The 22,698-nt window shown below is 37.8% G+C and overlaps 1 protein-coding gene across 4 annotated transcripts in view; it reads left to right on the top strand.

The window, feature by feature from the left end:
* Positions 1-22,698, top strand: part of GALNT13 (polypeptide N-acetylgalactosaminyltransferase 13) — a 206,813-nt gene that overhangs the window by 24,013 nt on the left and 160,102 nt on the right. For all 4 annotated transcript variants that reach the window (XM_081344089.1, XM_081344091.1, XM_081344092.1 and 1 more), the window contains exon 2: positions 1,533-1,779. In XM_081344089.1, coding sequence (XP_081200215.1) covers positions 1,638-1,779 — 142 coding nt within the window. In that variant the 5' untranslated portion in view covers positions 1,533-1,637. The remainder of the gene's footprint in view (positions 1-1,532; positions 1,780-22,698) is intronic.

The raw sequence follows: 22,698 nt of genomic DNA on the forward strand, positions 1-22,698 counted from the left end.
GAATGGTTACCAAGGTAATCAAAACTAGTGCTTGTCTGTTCCTTTCTGGAAGTTAAAAAAAAAGAAGGAATTTCTGAGGATTTGGAAGAGAAAAGCCATTACAGTATTTATTCAGCCTACCAGCCTTGATTCGTCCTGTTTCTAGATTTGGGCTTAAAATGTATTCCACTGTGTTTGATTCTTCCAAATGTCCCAATTGTGTCCTTATTTTTTCCTTTCTGTGTTATGTGGCTCATTGGGGACGTTTCTTCAAGATAGTTGAAGAAGCTTGGAATTTCAGCTTGTAGAACCGCTGTTAATACATTGGAAAAGGTCAACGTTTACAAAATAAATGGTAAAAAGTAAATAGAGATAGCAATCTCCTGCTAGGTAGTAAATGAAAATGTATGAATTTAAATTTAAAGAACCTGGCACCCAGTATTATGTTCCCATTTTTTTTTAGCATGTCTATATCTTCACAACTGAGTCATCCAGAGATGAATTGCACCATTATGGATTAATCTTCAATCACAATCAACTGAAACTGAACTACATCGTTGACTTATTTTGGAAAATTGTCTCATGTTATAAAAGTAAAAATGTTATTTATAATTGTGTGAAGTAAGGATATGCATAGACCAGACAAGAACCCCACATAATGTCACCAGAAAATAATATTTAAAGGGAGGAGCATCTAATTGCATGTATTACTAAGGAAGTATAAATCAATACCTGCTGATGCTGATGCTTGATACTTTGAATATGAATAGCACATCTTGTAGCTGTAGTTAACAACAATGCTATATCATCCATTTTCTTGTAAGTGTTACTGTTTCACTCGAGAATTCATTAACTCCTCAGTTTATGCTTCTTTTCTTTTCTTTTCTTTTCTTTTCTTTTCTTTTCTTTTCTTTTCTTTTCTTTTCTTTTCTTTTCTTTTCTTTTCTTTTCTTTTCTTTTCTTTTCTTTTTTGAGCCAGCATACATTTCTGAAGAATGCCTTAAAGACATGCATTACCTGAATTTGGAAAACATCAAAGCAACCACCACTAAAATACACCTATAACGGAATATGGGAACGACTTGCAAGATTCTCTTTAATGTGACTTTGCAATAAAGTGAACGTTAGTACATCTGGGTGCTTTTTGTTTCAACTGCTTTGCAAGGCTGACAAATGATCTTGCAAATCTGAAAGAACATTTCTCCCCCCCACCACCTTTACAGTCCAAGAAATTAGCGAGGGCCTTTCTGTGAAATTTGTTGCGCCCATATTCCCTTCTGCAGATACAGTTGCCTCTTATCTGACTATTGCCTAGTCTTCTGCTCTTCCATCTCCCAAAGCCATTTTCAGATACTATTACACAACCAGAAAGTTTGTCTCTTTTTTTTTCCTTTCTGAAAATTTGGTATGCATTTCTCGTACACAGTGGATGACAATAAAAATGAATAAACATGTTTTTAAAAGAAAACAGTAACAGATGAATTATGTTTGTGTTTTATGAAGTTGTTTTACTTGTCAGTTAATTCTGTTCTTTTGCTTTTCTTATTTTTCAGTGGGATGTTCTCATCTGTGCATTCGAGCCAGCTTCCTTGGCTTGGATATAGCATCCTGTTAGCACCTGCTTTTACTACAGCCTGTAACTAATAATTCAGTAAAGGATGAGGAGATTTGTCTACTGCAAGGTGGTTCTCGCCACATCTCTCATGTGGGTCTTGGTGGATGTGTTTCTCCTGTTGTACTTCAGTGAGTGTAACAAATGTGACGACAAGAAAGAACGGTCCCTGCTGCCTGCTCTAAGGGGTAAGATAAAACTTGGTGCTACTTGTTATCACCCTTGACTTAGTTTTGATTGTTGGTGAATGGTGCTAACTGTAATTTAAATGCCTAGGTAGAATACTTGAATTGGAATTGTTGGCTAGAATGATGCAACAGGAGTCCTTTAAACACATCCGACCTGAATGTTGTAAAATGTTTTCCCCATATAGGGTCAAGCTTAAAAAGATGCTAAATGTACTGCAGCCTTCCTCAACCTGATGCTCTTTAGGTGTCTTGGGGCTGCAACATTAGAATTCCCAGCCAGTTTACTCACAATCTGTGTGGACTAGAAATACACAAAATTATACTCTAATGTATCTGGAGAATAGCAAATTGGGGAATGCTGATGTGGGTTGTTATCTAAGGCCCTTCCATCTGGCATTTCAGTCAGAAATTCACAAGAGGCTCAAACAGCACTCTTCAACTTGAATTCTAAACAGTAATTGCACCAGTTAAATTTAAGTGTAAGCATTTGCTACTGTTCTTCAAGGGAAGGTAAATGATTCACAGAACTGTTTTCGGAGAAGAAACCCGTGACCTTCAAGATAAATTATAACACTGCATTTTAAAGGTATTGATTAGCAAAATAACTGAAGTTTTTTAAAGGTTGTTTTTGGTTTTTAATATTCCCTGATTTAATACACATTGTTTATGAATAAAAACAATATGGTTCATTATTATGAAATAAGTACCCAAAATAAGTAATCTTTGTTCTAAATATCTATGTGTGGATGTACACACCATACCATGCCATTCTCTTTTTGGCAAGCAACATTATGCTCTGAAAAAGAGCAAAGAAATAAGAAAGACAAAAATGTCCAGATAATGGACAATGCAGTGCTTGGAGAAAGAAAAGAAGAGAAAGAATTGGAGAAAAATTAATACAAAGACTTGAAAATAGAAGTCGAGTGAAAAGAAAGCAAGGATAGCACCAATAGTAATTTGGCAACTTGGGTGCAGTCCCAATATCATTGGCGTTGACAAAGTCACCACCAGTCAATTGCAAAAAGCAGCTTTACTTGGAACAGCTGACATCCTGTGAGGATACCTAACACCATCAAGCAACAACATCTACCTGCCCTAGGACTTGATAAATAGATAAAAGTCACAAATCCAGTCTATATATCTGGCTGACTGTGGAATAACAATAACAGTAATAAATTCATTAAATTTATATGCTGCTTGACTCTCAACAATTTTGGGTGGCTCACAACAATCAAACAGTAATCAACAATCAAATAGTGAGCCATAAAAATTAAAGACGTGATAATATAAAGAATCCGAACCATTTCTGTAAAATACAGTAGCAAATATAAGCTGTGGCAATTATGGACTAATCTTAATCTACGTAAAGTAAGCAATCATTCTAATTAATGTATAGTAAGCAATGTACAATAGGCAATCATTCTGTAAGCCACAAACCAAAGAGGCTGTAAGATTGGTTTGACAAACTAGTCATGATCAATTCTCCTTCCTAACTTTTTAACATAATTTATAAAAAGGAGCTGGAATGGTTCTGAGCCCCGAATTGGATTGGGATATATCACTTCTAAAAGGCCCTTTTAACTACTTTCATTTATAAGAGAGAGGGGAAATGCAACCCATCTGTTTAATGAATAATGGAGATGTCAACATATTTCCTGATTTGTAGACCAAAGATGAGAATAAATCAGTAATCTCTACCATGCTCTACATATACAGTAGCTGCAGCCTTTAGCCTATTTCGCTAAAAGTGGATGTTCCTGACGTATTGCTTTAAAATGAAATGATCAGTTTCTCATTCCTTCAACTGATTCAATTTGCCCAATTGCAAAGGCCCAAGAAACCTGATGCAGCAAAAATGTCTCTTTTCTGGGGAAGATCGGAAAATATTGTTTTGTTTGTCTGAATCTTTTAAAGAGAAGTATTATCATCACACTGAATTCATTAAGCTAGGGCATGAACTACTAGGTCATGAATGTTATGTGATAAATGGTTCGTTCAGCTTCAGAATTTATTACAAAAATAATTAAATCTGATACTTACACAATGCAGCATTTCTTATTAAATTCCAGCACAGTTCTGTTCTGTGAGCACATGTCGTAATGTGACTTAATGATATCCATCTGCTGTTTCCAAGTAAATGTTTCAATGATTGTCTACTCTTCTGTGCTGGAGCTGTAGTCATAGGGCAGATCTTTTTACCTATTACATATCTAGAAAAGTGGCTATGTCTTTAAAGAACGTTTTGTATAGAGCTTTGCTGTTTCGAAATAATGTTTGTGTTTTTGACAATACAGTTTTGAACATGCCACAAGATGCATCCCCAAAATATATAGTGACAAACAGTTTCCAAATTGCAGGATCCAATCTAGGTCGTGCGAGAGCCCATCTTCAGGAAACTTCTCTCTAGGCTAGAGAAAAGTTCCTCAGGGATGGGATCCAGCATGAGTCTGAAAGCTCGGAAGACGAAACCTCTGGTCCCGGCGGTGACCGACCCAGATTGGATTCTGCCACATTATCCTGGAACACGTATATTCGCCTTCATGCATAATTTCTAAATTCTTCAAAGTTACATTCAAGAAGATTTAGGACTGGTACTAGTAAGAAATGAGAAATGCCTTTGTACCAAGTCCAGTGGGCTCCATTTGACTCAGATTTGTCTACACTAGTGATACTTTTCTGGCAATCTGGACAAGACCTGCACTTAGGTCTTCCCAGTTAGAGGCGCTGCAAGTGGAACCTCTGGATATAAAATTTTTGCTCTGACCTTTTCCTGTTATTCAGTGGCTTCAGCATTCTGGACTTCAAATTTATTTTACTGGGTGTTCTATTGGAGTCGACCAGCTTTGATTTGTTTTCCTGTACTGCTAAAGTTTGCAACTTGCACAAATGCTGTGTTTAAAATGCAGGATGTGCAGTGAGTTTTACATGTGAGAGTTACTTTTTTGCATTGTTATTTGGGTGGGCAGACGCATGTGTGAATATTCTTTTCTTGGCTGTGACTTTGTACTGGGGAAAATTCCCTTTGCCTTGCTGAAGCTTCTGAATTGCTTGCAGTCTTACAGTATATTGTTCTGTGTTTTAAATATTAAATGGATGAAAGAGACCATTTAGTAACTGCACATTGATTTGCTTGATCTTTACGTATAATCCTACAGTGCAACTCGACACAGCTACCCTTAAGTAAGCCCATTGTTTAAATGTATACTCCAGTATGGTATTAGAAGCATCTGTATATACCTGTGCTTCCAGATCCAGTAACACCTAAATTGACCCCACCTTTACCAGATGCAACAAACTCAATTTCCATTCAGGTATCCTACCAAATACAGATAAAGTCTCTTTGATTAAAAGTGGTGCTAATAATTCACTTATAGAACACTTATATTTTTATACATTTGCATACAGACCTGAACACCTAAATAGGAGAGTATATGTCATTTTTGGACATACATATGGCAAACTTGGATTTTATGGTCGTGAGGAATAAACCCCCTTCCCCCAAGTGTTCTCTTAAATTCTGGTTCAGTTGTACATTTCAAATAGCTTTCTGTGAGACCTGGAGAAGCATGTGTATCATTAAACCCTTAATAAGTTTAAAGTGAGTGAATTGAAAATATATGTGAAATACTATTATTTTTTGTTAAGATTTCAGTAAAGTAGAGCAGTAATATTTGAAAGATCCTACAGCAAAACACTAACTCAATCTCCCACCTACTGGTACCACTTATTTACTTTGTTAACCATCCACACGTACACAGCCATGCTGTTGTCCACTCCAACCCCCTGGTATGCCACTGATTTATTGTCAGTGGCAGTCTTTCAATATCATTTCATGGTATACAGATTAATAGTAAAGTCAGAACCCTTGTTCTTATGCTACTCTTTATACTGTAGTTTCTGATCAAAAAGCTTAGCAGAAGTAAGCTCCTGGCAGCACATAGAATATTTACAATTTGAAACAGTGTTTTGAGTTTCAAATGGATTGTTCTGATCCATGGGAAATGCTCCAGAGTTGTTACAGACATACTACAAATATTGTCTTTTGATACAGCTTTATTTCAGTAGGTTCATTTCAAGCCTAGAGCACTTCCAATAAAGGCTAAGTAGCTGTTTTAAATTCCTCTCCCCTATCCCCTCACAGCCTATGCATCATGGATGAAAGTACAGATACTGTAGTTCTTGAATGATGACCACAGTTGAGCTCAAAATTTCTATTGCTAAGCGATAGAATGACTTTTGCTCCATTTTATGACCTTTCTTACCACACTTGTCAAGGGAATCACTGCAGTTGTTAAGTTAGTAACACGGTTGTTAAGTGAATCTGGCTTCCCGATTGACTTTGTCAGAAGGTTGCAAAAGGTGATCAAATAGCTCCAGGATCCTGCAGTCATCATAAATATGTATCAGTTGTCAAGCATCCGAATTTTGATCATGTGACCATGGGGGTGCTGCAATGGTCTTAAGTGTGAAAAATGGTCATAAGTCACTTGTTTCAGTTGTAAGTCGAGAACTATCTGTAAATATTCATGGTGTCTATGCATTGTACATTATGCAAAGATGTCCTAACCTTGTGATGTAGTTTGCTTTTACAGAGCTGGCTCTTGCCCACTTTTACACATGTTACTTAATCATTGTGTGGTGTGGCTAGTAAAATGTTAGACCAGAAAATTGTGGCATAACTTTTTATGTATCAGGACAACATTATTTGTTTTGTTGTGAATTTATTGGAACAAAACTGGGTTGATCATGTGATTTAAAGAATAATTGTTTTAAGATAATCTGATATATGACCTCCATCTTCTTGAAGTCAAAGAGATTAAAATATCCTAATTGGGGTAGAATTATACCTTCAGTTAATACTTTATTTGAATGTTATCTTTGCTAAATAACAAATCAAAGATGAAAATGTTTTTCGCATGCCTGGCACTGAAATCTGAAGCATCTTAGTTTGTTTTTCTTGCCTGTTATGTTTTATGCTGTTAATTAGCAGTGGTTGGATTTGGATGCAAACATGGACTGTTTACCAAATATTACTAAATGCCACCATTACAGTTCTAGCTGCCTGTTTTACAGGCATTGTATGCTTTCCTGAATTAACTTTAAAAGAACTTCCCTAGACAGACACACACAAACATAACTATACAAATGTCCTCACCAGTATCATTTCATCTGCACAAGACATTGTCATTATATCCTGACTGAGAGGTTGGAAATATTCTGTATTTGCTTGGTGCTCTTTCAAAGTGATCTCAACTTAAGACGTGAAGGCATTAACTATGTCTTATCATAGTTCTCTGGCATTCTCGGGGGGAAAATAAAATGTTCATACTATTTTATCAGGTTAGACAAGTGCAGCATTAAGTCTCAAAGTGATAGACTTGAAAAGAAGTTATTACACCACTGATAAAACTTTATGATCCATTTAGAAGGATGAAAATGAAAATATGTCTTCTCATCCTAGTGAGTGAACACTTTTAGGTGTGTTGAAATATTGATTTGTTTGGCTGTTCAAGGTATGAACAAATTGATGACACTCCTCCCTTTGATAGATAGAAACAATGGTACTGTAAGTCTTCTGACATTAGAGAATATCAAAATTAAATAGTTGAAACAGACTCATGAATACACCCAAACTGCATAAGCATATTAAGACATTTGGAGAGTCTTCTGACAAGTCTTCTATTTCTAGTTCTCATACCCTAGCTGAAGTTTACCTCAGGACTCCATTTTTCCCCTACTGAGATATTATCTCTAATCCCAGCATCCTGTGATGCAGCACATCAAATCAGAACTGAAGGAACTAATATCCCACTTCATCTGGTTGAGCTGGATCCTTTTGCAAACACTCTGAGGAATTGTACTTTTAGACTTGCAAGATTGATGTCTGCTTGACCAGGTAGGCCAGACAGGAAACGCATCCTGATAAGCTAATTCTATTTTATTGCAAAGCTGCATTAACAGAGTATTGCAAGTCTGAAAGTACAATTCTTCCACTGTCTCTTTTACGTCTTAAGAAACTAGGAAGGCTGCCTTTTGAGCCACTTGCCCTACCCATTATCCAGGTGCGAGCTAGTCTCTGTCTAATCTGATCACTCAGCAGCATCCCTTTGCCCATTTACCCCATCTCCCAAGGTCTTTCCCACATTTCCTTAACAGCTTTAGATAATTATTGAACAGCAGTGGAAAGGGACCAAAAACAGAGTCGCTAATGGGTTAATTACCTTGTATTATCGTTGAAATGGAACCACAACCATTAAGGTAGTCCTTACTGATATCATAGTTGACAGTAACAACAATCACTGATGCATCAAGTAGGACATGAGGGATGTACTCTTCGTCCTGACAGCAATCTTGCTTAGATCTGAAATTTAGCTAAAAAGAGTCCAAATGAACCATTTCTAATGAAGTGGTTTGCAGCTGAAGCCTTACCACGAGCTCAACAGATTTCTTGGAAAAAGGAAGTTTGGGGGTGGGGGTTGAATGATATTTAGCAAACATTCCTGGGTTCAGGGAGAATTTCTTAAGAAGAACGAAGCAGCGGAGTCTCCTTCAAAGCTGCAACACCATCCCTGCCCAAAGAGAGATTTTGATAATCTAGATCCAGATTATCTGTCCCACATTAGCCCTGTGAAGGAACCAAGAGAGACATGGATCAGGATCACAAGTGGCAGGGCTTATATCAGAGAGTTCTGCTTTCTCAGAGCTCACAGCCCAAAAAGAATCCTAAATAATAGCTCCAAGTTGTACCAGTCACCTCATTGGAATTTGTCCAGGAGGAATCGATATTGGAAAGTCTGTGGAATTTTGTTGGCAAATGGTCAAGTCCTCCTTCTCTTCCTTCACTAAAAGGAAATATATTTCTCTAACAGTTAACAGTTTGTCAATGTAATGAGAAGTAGGAATACATCATCATGATGTGTGGGCCAAACATGAGCTTATATCTGTATTTTGGTAAGACTCATCTTTGGATTACCTGCACTGTTATTTTAAGCATTTCAGATACTTCACCACCTGGAGTTTCCCAATTAACTAGGATATACCCTAGTATTGGCCCACAAAGAGTGACTGTTTGAAGCAATTTTGTCAAGGGCCCAATTTGCCTCCTGTTGCCAAAGGTTAACAAGGTCCTCAGTTGAACTGCCTGTGGTATCATTGGGAAAAGTCCCAAATTTGCTCTGGAAATCCATCAGATCAGGCATCGAGGTGAACCGTCCTGTCAGGTCTAACCCTGCAGAAATCCTGAATGGCAAATAAACTAGACTGGACCAAAAAGTGGTCCTACCATGGCACCAAGCTGGAGGTAATGCTCTTCATATCCAAACCACCACAATACTATTCCAAGGTGAATATGTGGTCTTACATATGCCTTCCTGCATTTGTCACATACTGGAATAATGGTGATTATGAATGTCTTGGTTTTTGTTTCAGCCCTACAAGATGGACCAGATCAAGAAATAGGCTCCATGGAAGATTAAAAAAAACTACTTTTATTTAGATTAACTATAATAACATAATCTTGATGTCTGGTTATGCTTCTCTGTTTTTTATATTCATGAGAATTTGGAGGAATATCTGTCTGAGACATTTGTGTAATCCTGCCCCATCATTTGGACCTATGCAATATTTTCCTTTATTTTACTTTGGTAATGAATCTTCCTTCTCTTCACGGTCATCCTTTTTATTTTCTGCACTTTCCCAGGCCCACACCCAAACCATGAATGGTGAAGTCACCCAACATTACAGGCATAATGATGCCAGCATTCACCAGAGAACAATCCAACTGAGCATATTCAGCACACCAGAAATACACCCAGCCTGTCTTTACAGCCCAATTAAACATCTGTCCACTCATATACCTCACCATCTCAGTAATGAAGTACTTTAGAGACTGATAAATTTTGAAATGACATTGTATATGGATTTGGTTCAAGATTTTGTATAAATTATAAACACATCTTGTCAATAGAAAAGTGGAATATTGTTAATTTAAAATGTTATGCTCAAATACAGTTGAGTTACAGGTGATCCGTGCTTAATGATCCTCATTGTGACCTTAATGACCCTAATTGCAATTGCACCTCTGAGTGAAACAGTCACTAAATGAGAAATCATGTGACTGTGACTGTGCTTTTTGGCTGAAAAGCAACACGTCTACTCTGTTTCACACCTTTGACTTTGGTTTGCCTCCTAACACTTTGGAATGCTCAAGTCCTTATTGTTTTGTACACATCAAAAAGCAATATGACCATTCCCCAACCTAGGGGTGGAAGCCTCTGGCATGCTCTGGGAACAGTATTCTCTTGAAATCTCTTCCTCTCCAATCTCTCTACTCTGCGAGGAGAAGGAACAAAACCATGCAATTTCTATAGGCGGTATCTCCTTCGCCTGACTCTTTCCCACTGCCGATGTGATCATATTGTTCTCAGTGTGTACAAGTGCACAAAGCTTACACTCTTGAAATTCCTTTCCAGTCTGTTTGTGTTCCATGAGAAGGGTGTGTGTGATTGGTAAGTGAGGACTACCTGTACTTTATCTTGTTTATAGAATTTATAAATTAGTTCTGGGTGGTGAAGATGAACAATTACTTAGATGAATTTCTGGAAGATGAGTTATTTTCAAACTTCAAATCATTCTGCTTGAATATTTTTGTGGAGTGTTTCATGTAGCTAGCTATGTATGTGTATATGTATTTTTAAACAAATACAAACATGTTAAGTAGCTTTAGTTTTTTCATTTGCCTTGCGTAAAATTGACTTGTTCATTCTTTGATTGCATAATATATTGTATTCTCTTGCTTCGTCACTTATCCATCAAAGGTGGAAGACTTTTCTGTATGTCATGGGTCCTATCTGTAATATACAGATAAACTCAGATTGCCTGCAGGGATATTTGTGATGCTGGGTGAGTTAAGCTGAAGCAAATGGCATGTCACTTTTGGCATGTCTGCTCTATCGTCCGCCTAGGCCATTAGGACATACAGCTGGAGTCCACCTTGGTCAGTCTGCTAGGGCCAATTGCTTTTAGTCTTAAGTCATTTTCCTTGCCTGTCAGCATAGGACACGTAAAATGGTCTTGTGCATGCACTCATCCATGATTTTATCTGCCTTTGAAGGATGGTCCCATGAAACAATAAACAGTTAACCATAAGAATGGCTTTTCAGCAGGTTGATAGCTAAGAGGCCTAGGCAATGCAGACAGGACTGATTCAACAAGTGGTCATTTCTAGCTATAGTATGTTGACTGCCTAGTGGTTAAGTAGATGGGAATGGGGGATCAGAACAAACTTTGTTCCCCCATAATCTGTACCATTGATATATTAAGGGTGGTTATTTATATATTTTAATGTTTGTACCACAATCCTAGTGGACTCTGGTAATAAATAGTAAATTAGAATGAACTTTAAAACTACAGGTACAGATATATAAGCACATGTGTGTTAGAATAAGGTGAGTATTTGGGGTTCCAAGTTCTGGAGGACACTTTCACAAAAAGTATTCCAGGACAACATGATGGCTGTTTTTAGGAACTCTCCTTTTGTGGTATTTTGATATGAACATATTGTAAAGGCCCCAAGAAAATCCTGATCTGTAAGATAATTTGTGCCTTTCCCAGCTGCTTTTTCATAGGCTGATATTTGGTTGATGTTTGGGGAAATTATTGTAAAAATGCAAAGTCTATGGTGAAATGGCTTTTCTGTTGGGCCATTTGGACACACACACACACACATCAGACAAGCATCTCTGGAAATGCCAAGAATAGCTTTGCACGCAGAAGACCTCAGATTAAGTTGCAAGTAAGTTCAGGTAGAGTCAAGGAGAATCATCAGAAAATTTGAGCCATGCATAGTAGAAGAAAAAGGATCTGGCTGATGTTGAGGATGTTCCTGGAATTAGGTGGTTATAGAGCCTTGAATTTGGTTATGTCCTGGATTTATTTTGTCAGTTGGTAATTATTTTATTTAAGCTATGTTTAAGTAAACAGAGGCATGTATACTTTATCTCAGCTTCATCCAGTCTATACACCAGAGGCAGGATCAAGGACTCAGATGACCTTCCAAACCAAGGGGCAGCCACCACTTAGATTATTTTGAGAAATTAAATTCACGTATCACATTTCTAAGCATTTATGTGTGGTCTGCTTCAGCTGTGTGGAACTTGAATTGGCACAGTATGTGGTGCTACGAAGTATGCTCCCCCCCTCCGTTAGTGATCATTGTTCTTTGTTTCTTGGATGACAAATGCATTCTTTTAAGGTATGCAACTTCCCAGAAATAGGAAATATTTAAGGACACCTTACGGAAAGATGATGATGCAGACTGGCAGATTTTCTATTCTGGTATTTAGATAATTCTGCTTATCTTGTGCAAAATTTATGGCATCATTTATAACTTATACCTTTTGAGAGACAAAAAAGTTTATGCATTTCAGAATCCATTTTTAGGTGTATGTGTGTGTGTCTATGTGTAACTTTGGGTTTCTTTGAGTTCATCTTGGCTTATCTGGAGAATCTTTACCACTCTATTTTAAAGTTTGGTGCTGGGTGGATATCACTTAAAATATTACTTTATACTATCAAATTGCCTAGAAAATATTCTTAGGTTATATCCTTCAGTGTAATTATTTACCTTTTATCAGGCCTGTAAGATCTAGGCCAGGGGTGTCAAACTCGCAACGTCACGTGACATGTTGCAGTGTATCATGACTTTTTTGCCATTGGCGGCAATAGGGTGGGCGCGGTTTTGCTACGATGAATCTGGGCTGCGGGCCAGCAGTTTGACATATCTGATCTAGGCTGCAAAATCTGAGATGACCAATAAGATGGCAGCAATGAGATTTTTTTTAACCCTTTAAAAGCCATCTAGTGATCATCTAGACCAGGGGTAGGCAACCTTGGCTCTTTTATGACTCATGCACTTCAACTCCCAGAATTCCTGAGTCAGCATAGCACGAGTCATAAAGGAGCCAAGGTTGCCTACCCCTGATCTAGAACATAGGTATCAAACTTGCCACATCATGTGATGTGTCATAACGTATCACAATGTTTTTTACATTGCTGGAGCTGAGGTGGGTGCGGTCTGCGTATGATGCAACCGGCCTGTGGGCTGGCAGTTTGACACCCCTGATCAAGACTCTAGAGCAGGGGTGGGGAACTATGACCCCTTTATGACTTGTGGACTTCAACTCCCAGAATGCCATGCTAACTCAGGAATTCTGGGAGTTGAAGTCCACAAGTCATAAAGCGGTCATAGTTCCCCACTTCTGATCTAGAGGTATGTAGCCCCAGTAGGGTAGCTCTACTTGAATGAAAATTCATAAAATCAGAAGCCTTGATTTTTAAAAAGTTTTCTACATGGGCCAAAGTGCAGCCTTCTTTTAATTCATTGTTATACTGGCATATTGTTGATAGTAGTTCATTTTGTGATGTTTTTTGTTTTGCTTATAACTAAATAATAAAATAAAATAAATACATAAAAATAAAATTAATTAATTAAAAATACCAAATAAAAAAATAAAAAATTGGAAGTAGTATTACAAATACTACCAAATAAAAAATTAGAAGTAGTATTACAATACTAATAGTTCCATAACCTCCTTGTCTCAAATACTTTGCTAGAAGGCTTGCTTCACATCTATAAGTAAATGCTGCAGGAATAATTTAAACACGTTCAGATTTAGCTCACTTCAGATAATGGGGTTGATAGTTATTGCTTTAAGAGGGAAATAGGTACCAAGTTGTAATTTGCAGTATAGTAATTTGTTGCTTATGGGTAGTACTGTCATGATTGGATGATTGTAATTAAACTTGTCCCTAAACTTTCCAGTAAGCAAAGGAGTTCATCAAAGTGGGTGTATGTTCTCCTTCCTTCTCGTATAAAATCAGATGTGAATTGGTGCCACACTTTTGCTTTGGAGAACTCAAAAGCATTCAGCAAGGATAAAGCCATAAATTAACAATTTCAAATGACCTGTACTATATAACAATATCACAGCAGTGAAAAACAGAATAGAACAGAAATAAATTATTCAGAAACCAGAGACTGCTGAAATTCAGTTCAGCGAAACAGCAATTCACAGCCCAAATGCTCTCCTGAAAAGCTAAAGCTTCACCAACTTGCAGAAGGCTATAATTAGAGAAAAGATGAAGCAGCCTATTCTCTTTAAAAAACTGAATTCCACTAAAAACTAGTTAAGTTCAGCTGCCGAAGGGGCTTTTTTCTTAGTTTTAAGTGTATTTCTAGGGTATTCAGAAATTTAGAATAGAATAGAGCTGGAAGGGACCTTGGAGGTCTTCTAGTCCAGCCCCCTGCTCAAGTAGGAGAGCCTACACCACCTTAGACAGGTGGTTGTCCAGACTCTTCTTAAAAATCTCCAGTGATGGAGCACCCACCATTTCTGGAGGCAAGCCGTTCCACTGGTTGATTGTCCTCACTGTCAGGAAACCTCCTTAATCCCAGGTTGCTTCTCTCTTTGATTAGTTTCCAACCATTGTTTCTTTTCCTGCCCTCTGGTGCTTTGGTGAATAACGTGACCCCCTCTTCTTTCTGGCAGCCCCTCAAATACTGGAACACCGCTATCATGTCTCCCCCATCTCTTCTTTTCTTTAGGGGTCAGCAACCTGAAACAGTGAAAGAGCCACTCGGAACCGGTTCCCTCACAAAATGAAAAACTGGGAGCCGCAAAAAATATATACGCATGCACATACATGCAAGCATACGCAGAACAGGGTTTGACTGAAGAGTGGAGCCAAGGCGAGATATGCACCTACCCTGCATATTTGAATTGATTGGTTGAACTTTTTTAGTCTCACTTTTTTTTTTGACTGCACATGGCAGAGGACTGGGAGCCGCAGGAGACAGCTGAAAGAGCCGCATGCGGCTCCGGAGCCGCGGGTTGCAGACCTGTGGACTAGCCAAACTCAAGTCCTGCAGGAGTTCTTCGTATGTTTTAGTCTCCAGGCCTTTGATCATCTTGGTTGCTCTTCTGTGAATGAGAAAAGGTGATCTTTCAAGTATACCTGGGTCTCTAATTATTCAAGTAATTTAAAAAAATCAATAGGTACTTTGAGTTATGCCTCATAGCTAATCTTTATTCATATTTCATGTTTCTGGACTGCCTCAAGGAAGAGCTCTGGGCAGTGTATAGGAAGACCACGTAGGCATTCCAACTGAAACAGCAGTGAAATATGTCCCCCAGGGTTCCTATTTGTTCCTCTTCTCTGGCATAAGAAAGACTTTTTTCCCCCTATTTCACAATTGGGGTGTTTTGGGATTTATTTTGGTGATGATTTTGAATTAACTTCATTGGCAGTGATAGAGTGCTATTTCCTACGTGACATAATTGCACATCTCTCTCTTGTTTTGTAGTTTCCCTGTTTCTAATTCTGGAAAAAAAATCCATGGGAGAAGTTTTCAGATTTAATTGGAATTCATTAGGTTGATCTGAATTCCTTTGGGAAACTAAGGGTACTGCAGATTACTAAATAGATGATGGTGTGTTTAATGACAGGATTTTTTCACATGCATGTGGAACTTGGTCTCCTTGTAACTAAAGCAGGCTTGCAAGGAGCTTGCACTCATGAGGATTTCACTGGGATTTATGTGAAATATTTTGAATTATCAGTTTTGCAGAGTGACATATTTTCATTTAAAAAAACCCAAAGTTCTGTGTGATTAGAAACAAAACCCCAGATCCCGTGCGGATGTAGATGTTGAGTAGAAAGTAATACAGAAGGGGGACTTAGGAATACTGTATGCCTGCAAAGCCATCCTTGATTTCTGTATAGTTGAGATTTTATTTGCTTGGGCATTATCTACATGAAAATTGAAAATAAAGATTAAATATCAAAAACACATATCCGGATCCTCACAGAAATGGCAACTTGAAAACAAATAACGCCAGGTTAAACTCAGTGAACACCAACCTGTTTTTTTTCTAGTTTCTCTTCAGGGTGTTTAATCTTGTATGGGGAAAAAAATTAGAAATATTTTATTTTAGGGGATGTCAGTGTCAGTGTTCTGTTTATAAGGGCTTCAGGTGTGGGTGTGCCAAGTGAGGGTCTTGTGATGGGTCAGGTGTCAGTCATCAGAGAGGTTTGTGGTGGGTCTTGTGATGGGGAAGTTACCTCAGGCCAGGGTCATTGAGAGGTGAACTGTTGGTGGGAGGGGGAGGGGGGGTTGCCTGGGTTGGTTGGCGGTCAGTGCTAAAAGTATTTTATTTTATTTTATTTAAGTTACATATATGGCTGCCTAACCTGAATACTGTGACTTTGGGCAGCTTGCAACAAAAAAATTAATAGATAAATTCCTTTAAAATAAAAAATAAAAACCCTTAATAGGTGACTAGGAATTTGATGTAGTTGAAATGAAGTGTACCTGCTTGTTTGCTCTGGTGTTTCCAGTGCACTGTTTTACTGTAGCCATTCATAGATCCACACAGAATCTGATCTTTGAATGTGGTCTAATAGGTATTTTATATATCCTGCCAATTCTCACCTCATGCACCTAAAAAAAATTCCAGATGAAGGTTGGCTGAGAAGCTAAAATGGATGAATCTAGTATTGGGCAAATGTTGTTAAGTTGTTTGATTGGGACAAAGAAAGAAGTGCTGGGAATCTAAATAAAGCAGAAGAAAATAAAAAAGTAAGAAACAGAATTTAAAAATATCATAGTGATAATTAGGTAAGCCAGTTTGCTTGTCATGGTTAAGGTACCAGGGTAGAAACCAGGCAGTTTGTGAATTCTAGTCCTGCCTTAGGTATCAAAGTCAGCTGGGTGACTTTGCGACAGACAGTCCCTCTCTTTGAGCCCACAATGTCAGGTTCAGGCCTCAAGCATGTTGAACAGTTCCTATCACAACCAAGGGATCAACACTAGACTGATCTGAGAAAATGTAGACAGCATTGCCACAAAAATGCTAGGAAGAAAAAATATATTGGTGGTTATAAGTAAAGAGTTTGCTCAAAGAATGATAATTCTGAGGTACTGCACCATATTTAGTGGGAGAAATACATTTTTTCCTCACAGTTATTACCAGTGGATGGGTGGTGATGTATATGTGAGTCACCTCAATGAGATACTTCTGACCTACATTTTCCAGGCATGCATATACAAACTTGGGTGATGTGGGTAAGTCCTTGAAAACTGCTGCAGTGAGTATTTAAGAGGATGTGGTCCTTGTTGAAATATACTTCTTAGGAGTGAGGACTACTGAACTTGGGGAGACTCACTGCATGCACCTCAAAGGGCTCATACCAACCTGTTTCCTTTGCACAAAGGGAAGGAAGGAAGAGTTCAAGACTCCTGATTTCTTCACAAGTTATGAAAAAAAGATGGGCAATTCAAATCCGTTTTCAGCATTGCAAAAGCCCTCCTTTTATTTCACCTGGAAGTGGCTGAGCAGAGTGGACTTTTTACGTAATATGCGTGTTTGCATTTATCCTCACGTAGTAGCCATGAGTGTGTAAAAACTCCTTTGTATGTGTATATACAACACACTTGTTAGTGAGAGAACAGGTTTTGGATGGACAGAGGTTAGGTACGTTCGTTGTGCAAATTGGGTCCCTTATTTAAAGCCAATTAATGGCAATCAGTTACTGGACACGTCATTTCTGTAAATATTTAATTTCTCCATAGCTGTGTTACACACTTTCATGCCATGTACCCGGATATATAGATTCTTGTTGGGGACAATGAGGTTCAGGATTATTCTGGGAGGAATCTGGCAATTCTAGATAAATTATGGATCAAAACTGAAAGGTTCTATCAGCCTTGGTGGAGCAGTGGGCTAATGCCTCCTTAAGTAACACCAGCTGCCTGCAATTAGTGCAGGTTCGCGTCCCACCAGGCTCAAGGTTGACTCAGCCTTCCATCCTTCCGAGGTAGGTAAAATGAGGACCCAGATTGTTGGGGGCAATTAAGCTGACTTTGTAATAATACCGCTTGGGAGGGGTGTGAAAGCCCTAATAAGCAGGCATATACATAGAATGAAGGCTACTGCTAAGCTTGTAAGCCGCCCTGAGTCTTCGGAGAAGGGCGGGATATAAATGGAATTAAAATTAAAAAAAATTAAATTAAAAATTAAATTTTCTTTCTGGGGAGGGAGAGATTGTTTTAAATTCAAGGTTAACTTTCTTCCAGGTAATACACTATTAAAATTCCTATTGTCGTCGCATCTCTTTGCTACAATTCAACAGCAATTGCAACCTTTTACTATTATATCAGTGGAATAATGGAAGTTAGGATGGCCTAGCCTAGCATATGGTGACGGGTAAAGATTGTTACTACTGGTAGGTTTGGACAGTTATGAAGTGTCAACTGTCTTTTCAAGAATCAAATTAGTCAGGATAACAATAATACTTTAAAACTCTTAACTGCACAAAAAAGAGTACATTTTTTTAAATTTTTTATTGGTTTTATATAAACATATATTTAAACAAAAAAGATACATATAAAAAACAAGACATGACATAAAGACTGGAAAAAATTCAAGGATTATTTGAAGAAATATTGCTATACGAACTAGTTTGAAATGGACTTGGAGGTGTTTATAGGTTGTAGTTTTAGAAATTAAATGTTTAGTATTAAAGATAATATGAAATAATGATTCTTAAATGATAAGAAATTAAATATAGGTAGATATTAAATATGATTTAAAATTATGTAATAGAAATTGCTAATGAGGATTAACGAAGAAACGCAGATAGGGGGGATTCGAGGAAGTCACCCGAAAATGATTAGAAAGATCAGGAATAATGGAAGTTAAATATTCTTTTTGTATTTTTGTTGTTGATTGTATTGTTTAAGAGTACAATTTACTAGATGATTCACAGCTTGCAGGAACAGAGCCCATCTAAGCAGCTGCATCTTTTCCTGGGACTGTAAGGTGGAAGGAATTGCTGAATGATGCTATGTTCATGCTAATTTCTACTCCAAGACATCGTCCCCCCACCCTCGTTTGCATCTGAAATGCTCAGAGCCTGGCAATTGACCATTTAACATACTGTATGAATTGGGCAGATACGTTTAATGTTAGATTGCCAGGTTTTTTTTAAAAAAAAATCAATGATCATTCACTGGATAAATGTATATGTTGCACATTCTCTTATAACTAAATTTGAATTCAAAGGTAGGAAGGAAGGCTATTTCATATTTTCTTAAGTTTGGGAAGATCATTGTTTATATTACCACCCTATGCAAAGCCTGAAAGAAGTAATTTGATAATGATGATGATGATTAGATGCTATCAAGTTGCTGTTGACTCCTAGTGACCTCATAAATAGATTTTCTCCAGGATATTCATTGACTGTTGCTATTTTGTGGAAAACCGCAACAGTTTGTTGTTTTGCTTTCTCTTCCTATGTACAGGTAGTCCTTGTCTTACAACAGTTCATTTAGTGACCATTCAAAGTTACAACAGCACTGGAAAAAGTGTTTTATGACAATTTCCCACACTTACGACTGTTGCAGCATCCCCATGGTCATGAGATCAAAATTTGGATGCTTGGCAGCTGACTCATATTTATGACGGTTGCAATGTCCTAGGGTCATTTAGTGACCATTCAAAGTTACAACAGCACTGAAAAATGTGGCTTATGTTTGTTTTTCATACTTAAAACTGCTGCAGCATCCCCATGGTCATGTGATTTACATTCGGATGCTTGACAACTGATTCATATTTATGACGGCAGCAGTGCCCGATGGTCATGTGATCCCCTTTTGCAATCTTCTGACAAGCAAAGTCAATGGGGAAGCCAGATTCACTTAACAACCGTGTGACTGACTTAACAACTACAGCGATTCACTTCTCAACCGTGGCAAGAAAAGTCGTACGATGGGGCAAAACTCACTTAACAAATTTCTCACTTAGCAACATAAATTTGGGCTCAGTAGTGGTTGTAAGTTGAGGACTACCTGTACACTTCAATCGAATATACTGCTTTACTATCATAATATTTACACAAGGGGAAAGCAATCTTAAGGAACCTAATAAAGATATTCAGAGATGGAGACTTTGCGTGACATTCTGTACCAGTTACAAGTTTTTCTTTATCAAATCTTGGGCACACAACAAGAAGTACAGTACTGAATAATAGGGTTGTGCACCCAGGAAATTCACTCATTAGAGTTTGTGATTTTTAAAGCAAATGCCTTGTCTGAGCCTTGTGTAGAAACCTGGGCGGAAAAAAGGCGATTTTAATGAATAGTAGAGCATTTTATATTACCAGCGTGATGTCTGAAACACTTCTGAATCATTTCCAAAGTGTGCATAGCTCTGTTTAATAATTAGTTGCTTGTTGTTAAGTCCTGATTGAAGACTACATTTTAACTTATGCTGATGTTGCACATCAACACTAGATTCTTGTGTTGGAGCATACTCTAGAAGCATAATTATGATCCTATATTTGAGATGAATTCAGTTATTGCCTTTAAATAATTTTCCCTTGGCTTTCCTTGGAAGGAATTTTCTACAAATGTAACATATTCTTCTACTTGGTTTCCTCCAGATGCCCAGTAGGGATTTAGACTTTAGATTTAGTCTCTTCTTCATAAAGCTAAAGTTGAAATACATCACATTTGGAGGGCATGAGGTTGGGAAGGGGTGTGTGTGTGTGTGTGTGTATGTGTGTGTTTGTGTGTGTGTGTGTACATTCTATACCATAAAAGCCTACTGTTAATGACTCTTAGCATTGTGATGTATATTATTCTGTTGATTTTCCTGCAGTTCAGTTTCTATATTTTACAGCCTCAGGAACAGGATCAGGAGCAATGCACAGAAGCAAAACATTATCAAGAGACACATTTATAGCTTGCAGTAAATGGGTGTCCATTCCTTCCTGTGGATAATGAACAGCATTTTTCTACTCCTTCGGTAACATCACAAACATAGAGTGGTTTCCATTTGTATCCAGTTGCTTACCTATTCAGTTTTCCTCTCCAGCTCAGCAGCAATACTGTCTCCCTAGGAAAGCATGTTAGTCTAATTAAGTCTTCTACATTCTCACATGGTCAGATAGCTCTGCTGTTTGCACAGAAGACTGAGTAGGTTTCTTGTTATTTCCTGCCAAATTTGATGTGCGGGTCTGTATTTCTTCTCTGCCTTCTCTGGTAACGTCAGCAGCAATAAGAAGTGCTCTGCTTGAGCTCATGTGAATGCGAGTACATTAGAATCCTGGATTCTGTTCGTGCTAAATAGAATTGTTCTTAGGAAACATGCAAAACTATGACGTCTTCACTTTGGGGTGAAATGTTTTTGTTTTGCTCTGTGGAGAGAACACTAATTACTAGCATACTAATAAACGTTGAAACAAATGCAACTTGTGTATTTGGATGCTGTAATGTTCTTTTCTTTGAATATGGTAGTCAGGATGATGATTATTCCAAGTAATAAAGATAATGGACTGTTCAGAGGATATGGCCTTTTAACAGGACATGCTTTTCCTGAAAACTTAATGCCCATTGTTAAATTTTTATTGTTCATGTGAAATAGGCCATGCAATACTCACATGTTCCGTGTATCCAAGAAGTCCAGTCTATTAATCTTTAGAAATGAAGTGAAAGATCGTGAGAGATAATTTTATTTCGCAAAGGGCTGTTTCACCCCAAATTTTAATTTTTATATAAACAACGCATTGCCTTATGGTTCTAATTATTTAGAGTAAGATTTTCAACCTTGATTTTCTGAATGAAAAAGCTAAAGCAACAGCAGACATGCAGATATAGCATCATATTCTATTTGTGTACATTACCTTCTATTATTATTTGCTAATGTTTGTAGGTAATCTTAGGTTGAACAAACGGGCATTTTTTTTGCATACTTTGAAAAAATAGCATTTTCAGTATCAAGTACAGGTAGTCCTCGACTTAGAACAGTTTGCTCAGTGACTGTTCAAAGTTACAACGCCATTGAAAAAGTGACTTAGGACCATTTTTCACATGTATGGCCTTTGCAGAAGCCCCATGGTCATGTGATTTACATTCAGATGCTTGACAACTGACTCATATTTGTGACAGTTGCAGTGTCCCAAGGTCATGTGATCAGTAAAGTCAGTGGGGAAACCAGATCCACTTAACAACCATGTTCCTAAAGGTCATTGGCAGTTCCCTCCCTCCCATCCAGGACGTAGCATAGAAGTGTTGCTTGAACAGGGTCCGTAAGATTATCTGGGACACTACTCATCGTCTTCACAACCTGTTTTCCTTCTTACCTTTTGGGAGGAGGCTTCACGGTATCAGAGCATCCAGATTCAGCCATAGTTTCATTCCATACAGCATTAACCTTGTGAACTCTCAGGCTTCCTCCTTCCGTTATATATTCAAGATGGACAGTATTTAATATTTTATAGTTATGTATATGTAGGGGTGGGTCTATACATATGTTGCATATAGTATGTTTTAGGTGTGTGTCATGTATGTGTTTCACTTTGAGAGTGGGCAACTAAATTTCATTGTTGATGTGTGCCGTTGTGCCCACCGTAAAAAATGATAATAAAGATTATCTTATCTTAAATTAACAACTGCAGTGATTCACTTAACAAATGTGGCAAGAAAAGTCGTAAAATGGGGCAAAACTCACTTAACAAATTTCTGACTTAGCAACATAAATTTTGGGTTTAATTGTGGTTGTACATCAAGGACTACCTGAAGCTGCAAGAGGTAAGACAGTAATAGCAATTCAGTGACCAAACTTGATTTTTATCCCCAGTAGAGGTGATGCTTATTGTGCCAGAGAATCATGGAAGTTACTTTAGAAAACATCTAGTCATTTAGATCCAGGATCTACTAGACTAATCACCATCGAACTTCTGTTTAAAGACCTCTCTAAGCAAGGCAAATTCACTCTGCAGCCTGATCTGACAGCTCAAGACTGTATTTAGCAATTGTGTTATAGTGCTGGTGAATATTTACCTTAGGGTGGACAAGGT

Source organism: Vipera berus (genome assembly GCF_964194415.1).
Source record: "Vipera berus genome assembly, chromosome: 1".
Classification (NCBI taxonomy): domain Eukaryota; kingdom Metazoa; phylum Chordata; class Lepidosauria; order Squamata; family Viperidae; genus Vipera; species Vipera berus.